Here is a 9,713-nt window from a genome sequence, read left to right on the forward strand (position 1 = left end):
CATCCAACCCCATTCTGTCTTTTGCAATGCACATGGAAAAGACCCTTTCTGATCCATCATTCACAATCTTCAGGAATCCAGCCCTAATGCATTCATGAGAGACGTCTGATGATGAGATTGGTCACTCCGTTAGGAAAAGTGTTCCTCTATCTGGTTCACGTGTCCTTTCATTCACTATTTTTTTCATTCCCAAAAAATAGCTATAAGAGTTTCAAGGTCAGAGAGTCAACTTGAGATCGGCTCCAGCTGAATCTCCAGTATGCTTGAATCTTTTACAGGCGCTCAAATCTGACCAATATAGAGCAGCTGTAGGCCACACATTCTTAATATGTTTTCTTTGTAGTCCTTTTAGATTTTATTCCGAACTATTCAAGTTGTAATAGCTTCATCTTCATTGATATAATAATAATGGAATTTATTGATAGATTCCCTGAATAAGGAGAGCTCTGAGTGCTTACAAGATTAAAACGAGTTAAAACAAGTACAAGAAAAGGTCAGTATCAATAATAATTTACGGGGAAGTGGCGAAAAAACACACCAGCATCCTCTCCTCTCTACTCCCCTTAACAGTTAAATGCTTTCCTGAATAGGAGGGTTTTCAGGCCTGTTTTGAAAGTGTCCAAGTTCTGTGGAGCCCTCAACTTGGCGGGGAGACTGTAAGACTGCGGGGAGATAGATTGATAATTAATAGTTACATAGGGATTGTAGAAGTATTCTGAATGCAGGAAAAAAAAAATCATGGCATTCCTGTAATTCCATATTTCTTTGCATTCAGTGTCAAGCAGAATGCCAGAGTTTAACATAAAGAGCCATAAAAAAGGAAGAGAAAAAAAAAAGACAATAGCAAGAGATTTTTCATTACCCATCTAGTAGATCTCTCATCCCTTTTGACAGTTTTGCATCAGTCCTCATATCGGTGTCAGTAAAAACAAAAACTTCTGTTTTTGTAGTGTTATGGAAAATTTCATAGCTTATGTTTTCCATTGAAGTTAACAAACTAATCTGAGAAGACATGCTTTTATTGATAATATCACATAGTATATTACAGCTGCAATGGAAGAATAAGTTGTGCATGAGCAGTTCACTTTTACGAACATTTTAAAAATGTCTTTCCCACAGAACGACACTGACATTACATTTATCTTCTCTAAACTGCAGCTTTTTTCAAGTCCTCGGGCAGTACTCTGCCCCTCTTCCGCGCTTTGCTCTTCTTGTTCTCTATTTTGAGCTGCTTGCGCTTCTGGAGGTTCTTTTTCCTTTTGTCCTGCCTTTTCTGCATCTTCTCTACGACGTTCCCGCTCCGTTCCTCCCAGTTCTTCTTCCTCTGCTCACGCTTCTTCTCTTTCTTCTTCAAAGAGGAGCGCAGCATGTCTTCGTCGTCTTTAATTTTGATGCCCTCTGCCTTATAGAGCAGGTTGGTCCACTTCATCTTCATTTCCATCTCTTCGGCCTTTGCCTCATCTTTCTCTTTGAGCTGCTCCAGCTTCGCTTTGCGAGCTTCGACACGGCTGAGGAGCTGCTTGTAGTTCTTCCCCGTCAGAGGCGTCAATTGGCCCTTCACACTTTGTTTCTTTTTCTTCTTTTTCAGCATTTTATCAACATATTCCTGTTCCACCGTCTCCACTTTGTTAAAGATAATAGCAGTCTCAGTTCTTTTGACTGACACAGGAACCTGCGGTTTTTCCTTTTTGATCTCTGCTGGTGGCTCTTTCCCACTTTCCTCAGCAAGCTTCTTCATCAAAAAGTCTTTCCTCTTCCTCTTCTTGCGCTCCCGCTCAAGTTTACGCTTTGCACGTTTTGCCTGGACTGCCTCTGATAATGCATCTTTTGGGGCACCCTAAAAAAAAAAGAAAAACGGATGCATAAATGTTTAAACAGTTTGGGCGAAGGATGCCGACATCAGAATACAACATACCTGCCCTCTGGACTCTTCAATCTTTTGATGCAACCTCTTGCGCAACGCATCTACTGTGGAAAAAGTGGATACAACGTCCCGTCCTTTCATAGATAAAGAAAAAAAAAACACCATAAAATGAGATCAAGTGATGTTAAGGAGATTCTGAAATCAGACCATTAGTGAACTTGCATCCTCTCAGATACCTTCAGGCATGTGTGTTGTGGCTCCATTTGTAGTCTCAGTCTTGACCTTGCTTTGTTTTGCTGCAGCTGGACTTCTCTGAGCTTTTGGAGATGGTGTAGGCTTTTGCTGAGGTTTGGGCGAGTTTTCATTCGTGGCATTATTTTTAAGGTCCTTCTTTTTATTCTTTTTATTCTTCTTTGGTGGATCAGTGCCATTTTTACCCTGGAAGTGAACTGAAGACGGACAAACATGATAAACTATATGCCTTCCTTGGAGCACAATTATAAGTTCTTGCCAGGTTACGGTCTCTTTAATGCTTAAGTTATTTGATGGAAAACAAGTCAGTACAGCTCTGAAAGAAAAATAAATTTCAAGACCCTCTTGCTTCCTCATTCTCCACGAGGCAAAAGTCAGTGACAGCTGACAATGTGCCCCAGTTTTCCCCATCAGTTTTTAGTAAATGCGTTAATTGCGTTTGATAAAATGACCCCGCTTGACAAGTCAGGGGGTGTTTGAAAGATCATTGAAAGATCAGTTCACCCGAACGATATCTCATGAAACAATTCCTGTGCCCTCACTGAAATAAACATCGGCCCATGAATCGATATTCAGAAATTAATCTTTGCTTCCTTGATCAAACTTGTGTGCCATTTATAGCTTATAAACATGAAAACAAACATGCAAAAGGCTCCCTATCTGTCAAACCAAGGGCCACTCGGACTTGTAGGAACACATAAACACAGCAAACTGTGAAAAAACGAAATGTTATTTTCCACATCTCTGCAGTTCTGTTTCAAAGAGATGGTGCCTTTGAATGTGTCACTGCCTACTGTTCATAGTTTTACATCAAATTATGCATTTTTCTGAACTTTTAGTTACTTCATGTACGTGCATGGTTTCCATTAGTTATGGGATTATTCGTTTTCCAATATTTTTGTGTTGTGTTTATCAACAAATGTAGCAAAAGCACTAAATACTCATTTAAGAAGTTAAGTATTTCCATCCCGATTTATTATGGATAAAATTGACTCTGACTTCACTCTGTATTGGAAAAATTTATTGTTTGGTTTCATCAGTAATGAAAGAAACAAATCTAAAGAATCTTTTGTAATCAATTTAATAATTATTCTTGCAAAGTTTAATATTCATAAATCCAAATTCAGTCATTCAAAACCCCTTTTTTTAATTTTTGATAATGAAACCAAACAATACTTGAGTTCCATCTCTGACTCAAATAACAAAAAAGCTGTCAAAACTATTAATTTATGCTCTCTATTTAATGTGTTTGTTTAAAAATCCCCCTGGCTCCTGTGTTGTTGTACTTTTATGTATTAATGACTGTTTTGTATGTCTGTCTGTTTATGTTTTTTGTAATATGAGAACTATTCAATAAAGATTGTAAAAAAAAACATCATGAGCAAACAGAAAAGTAGACTATCGCCCCCTGTGGTGAAACAAGGGAATGCACCACACACACGTTTATAATATGCTATTTTCTCCCGCTGACACATAAATCCCTACATGTTACAGTGTCTTTTAGACTCAACCCCCATAAAAAAGGTTGTAAACTGCAATAAATAAAGCCATTAACACTTACCAAACGGTCTCTTCTTTGGCTCATTTTCTCGCTGGGAAATCACTTTACTTGCAAGTTTCTGAATGTACGCGTCCTTCGCCGCGAGATCCATCTTTACAACTAGAAATATATGTCGCCGTGAAAATAGGAATACGGAACAAACGCACGCACAAATTTACGGATTTAAAGCATCATATCTTTGTACACACGTGGGTCCATGGTGTGATGTTAAAACTAGTAGGCGGAACCTTAGTAACCCGGAAGCAAATGACACCTAAAAGTGTCCGGGTGGAAACAAGTTGGTTATGTAGCTGTTATGTAGGTGATATTTTTCTACACGCGTCTTCATCAATTTGTTCATTTTAGCATGGCTTCTCTGAAATCACTGCTGTCTCACTCCAGCAGGCTTCTTCCGACATTTAACAAACAGGTGAGTTTGTAGCAGAGTTTGTGCGTGTTTTTGAAGAAGCATGCATGTCCCTTTGACTGCTCGACCTGCACGTCTGTTTCAACCGCGGATGAATTGGATATTCGACATTCAAAGACATCCATTTAACTTGTGATACATACCACTGATTTTGGTCATATTGCTTGTGATGTGTTCATGGTCATCTAGGCTATATATCACAAGAGAGTAATTATTATAAAATCATATTATGGGCTGATTTAATGTAGTTTTATGAATTCAACACCCATAAAACTTGTGATACATACCACTGATTTTGGTCAAACGACCATGAACGCATCACAAGTGGTTTGAAAACAATTGGTGACAAGTTTTATGGGTGTTGAATACATTAAACCTCATTAATCAGCCCATAGTATGATTTTTTTTTTTTTTTAATTATAATTACTGTCTTGTGATATATAGTCTGGATGACCATGAACACATCACAAGTGGTTTGAAAACAATCGGTGTTATTATGTATCACAAGTTTTATGGGTGTTGAATTCATTAAACCTCATTAAATCATCATTAAACCTCATTAAATCAGCCCATAGTATGATTTTATAATAATTACTCTCTTGTGATATATAGTCTAGATGACCATGAACACATCACAAGCAATACGACCAAAAATCAGTGGTATGTATCACAAGTTAAATGGATGTCTTTGAATGTCCAATATCCAATATCCAATATCCAATATCAAACCAATTCAACCGCAGTCTCACTTCAGGGTTTTTCTACTTTGCAGACTTATGTTTTCATCAAAAGGACTCTCTTCGTGCCAAGACTCTTCAAACGTGGAGACGGTACTTGACATTATTTTCTTATGACTATACAAGAGAACTACCTTGATTCTCCAGCTCTATTTTATTTTCTTAACAACTGTGTCAGTTTTGAACAGAAAATAAGAAACTGATGATCTAATCGATATTTTAAGGCAGTATTCCTAAACCAGGGCCGATACCGAGTACAAATCAGACACCAGTATTATTATTTATTTATTTTTAATGGCAAATAAACATATTTTTTCAAATTAACAATGAATGAGTAATTTATAACAAATAAGCAATTCCAGGAATTAAACTTAAAGTATGTACATGGGAAATAAACAGGCATTTAGGTTTTAATATTTGAACACATCAGAAGTGCAAACATCTGTCATAAAGTTGACGTGTTCTTTTGACTTAATTTTAAGAGCAGTCGGTCAGATAATTTGGAGATAGTGTCAGAGAAGGTTTGTCTTTCCGACCTGGGAAACTGTACGACATATCCAGACTTTTTTGATCATTTATGCTGCAGGATCTAACATTTCACCAACAGGTGAACCCTGGTGGGGTTTTTCTAGTCCAAAATAACATCACATTGCGACCGTAATGCTTAATCTAGATCACCAGCTAAACCCATGCAGCTGCTTCTCCACCTGCTCCTCAAGACAGGAAGTTTAGAGCTTGTATTATAAAACTTCCTGTGCTGGCTTTAACAGCAACAAAGATACATTAGGATTCTGTTTATACATTTAAGTTTGTATTGGATTGTGGATAGACGTACTCCATATACCCTAATGTTCAGCAGTATTGCCATCAGATCAACTCAAATATCAGGCAATATCCATTATAAATATTGATCTGTGCATCCCTGTTTAACATAAAACATTGACTATGAATAACATCTGTTACTCTGATCATATTTATGAAAAAACATTTATCATTATCATCATTTATTATTCCTTTTCTTGATGTGGTTTCTTACTGTGCCAAAATCACGGTTGCACTTGAACGTTTTCAGGCAAGTTTATCAACTTGGGGCGGCTGTCCAGCTCCGCAGCAGCCGAAGCAGAGAAGGGCGAAGACTCCTTCCTCAAATGGTTCCTGCTTCTCATCCCTGTCACCACCTTTGGCCTTGGGACTTGGCAGGTACAATTTGTGGAGTTTTTGATGTCTCTTATCATTTTTTGTTTTTAGGTCTCTTGTTTGTTTGTCTTTATTTACTCATATGACGCCATGTCTTCGAAGGTGAAAAGGCGTCAGTGGAAAATGGGGCTAATTGATGATCTACATCGACTAACCACAGTAGCGCCCATCCCGCTTCCTCTTGAGTAAGTACATTTATTGGCCCAAGTATAAATCTCTTTGCACTCATGGAGGAAGACCAACTAAAATGGCTAATTTATTCAACATAGGACACTGAATAGGCTGTTTATGCAGACCAAATACTTGCTTCACAGATGTTGCTGGAATACAGGAATAACACACATACTGTATGTCCTGTCCTGAAATTGGAAGTGAATTAGAGTTATTGGTGGAAATTATTGTGAATATATGGGATTAAATGAAACTGCAAATTAATCTTTCACAAGTACAACCTAAAAACTTGCTTCACGTTAATCTTGATTGAAACAATTATATTTAATATAAGTACAGCTGAATTGTACCCAGGATATTCCAGCATTTTCTTTTCCTAAAAACAAAAGTACATATGTGTATGTATTTTAGAAGCGTTTACAAGATTAATCTCTTACAAGTAAATAAAAACAAAACAAAATAAATACAATAAAAATAAGTCATCAAAATATAAGATGGTCAATAATGGAACTGTACTTATAATAGTTATGTTACTTATAATAGTAACATTACCAAATTCATGATTTTAACTTCTTGTGGAAAGTTTCTGAAAATGTTCTCGTATTTTTGCTGGCAATTATGATGTTAGTACCATTAAATTGAAACTGATGTGTTTTGGATTAATAAAATAAAATATTTATGTTGTTTCAGTGCCCAAATGTATTGATCTCATTGTAATTGTGGCTCTTTTACAATTTCGAACAAATATATTCCTTTTCAGTACTTTAATATGTAAATACAGTATTTTCTAAGGTCTCAGATGATGAAGCACAACGGTTCACTGATAATCATAGCAGCTCATGCTAAAATAAACACTTTCTTTTGTTTCCATTTTGTATCTTAAAATGCACAAACACGAAATGCATTTTGTATTTAGATTTAAATGATGCATCAGATCCCTGCAGCATTTATTCATATAAATAAATAAACTAATAAAATTAAGTTCATTGACCATTTCTTTCCTTCCTCATCGTAGTCCTCATGAGTTGAACGGTCTGGAGTACAGAAGGGTGAAAGTACGTGGACACTACGACCACTCACAGGAGCTCTACATCCTGCCCCGCTCACCCGTCGACCCGGAGAAAGAAGCCAGGGAAGCGGGACGGCTGTCTTCGAGCGGAGAAACTGGCGCCAATGTCATCACCCCTTTCCACTGCACTGACCTCGGGTAAGGAGCCAGATAACGCATTAAGGGCCCGATTTACTAAAGGTTTGCGTGTGTAAAAACGTGTGCAAACTTGACAGCACCCGCAAACCAAAGTGCCAGCTGATCTACTAACAGCGTGCAAAGACGACTGCGTCTCTCAAATGCGCAAAATAGCACACGCAATCCATTTAGTACTTTTGCCCTGATGAATAATCAATATGGGGCGTACCCGCCAGAAATCGCTAAATACTGGGAGGGGAAGATGCAAATTGGTCCATTTACCACGCGCAATGAGATTTACCAAGCCTGAAAGTTTTTGCAGGGATTGTGATTGCGTCTGTATTTAATACGTTTGAAAGGAAGGTGCTAATCTCCACATGCAAAAGGAGAAATATTTTATTTGAATGTTAAATCGAGTATTATTCAACAAAAGGTTGCCACAGGAGGCACATTCATTTTTTTATTTGTGATAATAAATAAATCACGTGTTTTCATGAAGAAAAAAGTGTTTCTCATTGTGCGCCTATACTTGTTCTGCAGTCATACCCCGGTGTTGTGCCGTATGCACCCCTGCCGTGAAAAGCACCCCCTCGTCTGACAAAAATGATATTCTCATTCCGTGTTCTGTTCATGTTCTGTTGTCCATGTTCTGTTTAGCGTCCAGTTTTGTGTTAATGATTCATGTTTAAATGCGCTCATGGATTCGGGTAAAAAAAAAAAATCGGGTAAATGGTTATTGATGTCATTAATTAATAGCCTGCTTACTGTGTTGTCTCCATAATATTTGTAAATATATATAATATAAACTCCTAAGTATGTGTTTGTGTGAGTGTGTATATATAAATATATTGAAGTGTCAGTGTGTTGTTTTTTTTCTTGGTCTACTTATCATTGAATATACGAGGGGGTGCTTTTCACGCCGCAAACCGTAAGACGCGCAACACCTCATTTAAATACTGAGGTTTGCACCTGTTATCAATTGCGCACGCAATCTTAGTTGATCACCCGCAAAACACACAACAACAGCACGCGCAAACTTTTTCAGTGCACACGCAATTTAGTACTCTTTATTTAGGATCTTAGTAAATCGGGCCCTGAAGGTACTGACTGTTCTGATTCACACAACAGCCAACATTGCTCCGTGGTATTTGTGTTGCTGCAGCATTACAATCCTGGTGAACAGAGGGTACGTCCCAAGGCAGAAAATAAGACCCGAGACCAGGACGAAGGGGCAGGTTAGTATCAAAGACTGTTGTACAACAGCATTGCAGAAACAACACAAAAATAAAAGTGTCTCTACTGCAAGAGACACCTCCTTTCTTGGCATCCAGCTGTTACTTTGCAGCTGACTTAAAAATTTGCATACCGAATGACGCTTCTTAAACATTTTTTATCCAGGTTGAAGATGAAGTGGAAGTGGTGGGAGTTGTCAGGCTCACAGAGGTTCGTAAACCATTTGTGCCGGACAATGACGTAGCAAGAAACCGCTGGCATTTCCGTGACCTGGAGGCCATGTCCCACGTCACTGGAGCCGCACCCATGTTCATCGACGCCGACTTCGGTAACCACTCCGGATAATCATCATCTTCATCGTCAATGTTGTTTGATTGATGATTAAATCATGATATCCGTGGCTGCTTTACATATCAGTTACGGTTTTGCTCCAGCAATGTCGGACAGAAGAGTGTTTGCATCTTTCACATAAATATGATGAAGTGTTTTGTGTCGTGCAGGAAGCACCATTCCTGGTGGACCAGTTGGTGGACAGACCAGAATAACTCTGAGGAATGAGCACATGCAGTATATAGTAACATGGTGGGTGGAGATGTCATCTTTGTCCTGTAAAAGTAGTATTTATTAATGTATTATTATTAATATAAATAATTCCTCCTCTTTTTAGGTACGGCTTGTGTGCTGCTACCTCCTACATGTGGTATACCAAGTTCATCAGGAAGATCAAACTGTAATTTATTTAATATGAGATTGTCATCATATATATAATCTGCAGTGTATTTACTGATAATTACATATGTAAATAGTGAATAAAGTGAGAATAAATAAAGCGTGGAGCTTCTTCACTTTGTTTGCAGTCTTGAGTTGATTAATCTATATTCTGAAAATCTCAGAGAAAATAGATTCAAAACATTTGTGTGTGCGTATTACTGGATATGTGATTTGTGCTTGGTACTTGATTGGTGAGTATTAATAGATTTGTGCGTGCGTAAGTTTAAATACGCATGCACGAATCGCCTGATACACATGCACAAAGCTATAGATACGCACAGATGGTTTTGAGATCCTTCACACCTCAGAAGCCTCAGATTCGTCCATACTGTACA

At 37.9% G+C, this 9,713-nt stretch overlaps 2 protein-coding genes across 3 annotated transcripts; one reads left to right on the forward strand and one right to left on the reverse strand.

The window, feature by feature from the left end:
• Window positions 1–654: 654 nt before the first annotated feature.
• surf6 (surfeit 6) lies at window positions 655–3,907 on the reverse strand. The gene is made up of 4 exons (XM_061733765.1): window positions 3,678–3,907; window positions 2,101–2,313; window positions 1,916–1,998; window positions 655–1,837 (listed from the first exon to the last, which is right to left on the reverse strand). Exons 1-4 carry the CDS (start codon window positions 3,766–3,768, stop codon window positions 1,148–1,150), a joined length of 1,077 nt encoding a protein of 358 aa, XP_061589749.1. The 5' UTR covers window positions 3,769–3,907; the 3' UTR covers window positions 655–1,147.
• Window positions 3,908–3,936: 29 nt separating this feature from the next.
• On the forward strand, window positions 3,937–9,439 carry LOC133454992 (surfeit locus protein 1). Of its 2 annotated transcripts, none has more exons than XM_061733766.1 (9): window positions 3,937–4,086; window positions 4,838–4,913; window positions 5,893–6,020; window positions 6,120–6,202; window positions 7,204–7,395; window positions 8,537–8,609; window positions 8,773–8,935; window positions 9,108–9,189; window positions 9,275–9,439. In XM_061733766.1, the coding sequence occupies exons 1-9, from the start codon at window positions 4,024–4,026 to the stop codon at window positions 9,339–9,341; spliced, it is 927 nt and encodes a 308-aa protein (XP_061589750.1). In that variant the 5' UTR covers window positions 3,937–4,023; the 3' UTR covers window positions 9,342–9,439. The 2 variants fall into 2 exon arrangements, with proteins under 2 accessions (XP_061589750.1, XP_061589751.1); XM_061733767.1 differs by having other exon boundaries at window positions 4,856–4,913.
• Window positions 9,440–9,713: the final 274 nt, after the last annotated feature.

The sequence above is a fragment of the Cololabis saira genome, chromosome 11, assembly GCF_033807715.1.
Source record: "Cololabis saira isolate AMF1-May2022 chromosome 11, fColSai1.1, whole genome shotgun sequence".
In the NCBI taxonomy this organism is placed as follows: Eukaryota; Metazoa; Chordata; class Actinopteri; order Beloniformes; family Belonidae; genus Cololabis; species Cololabis saira.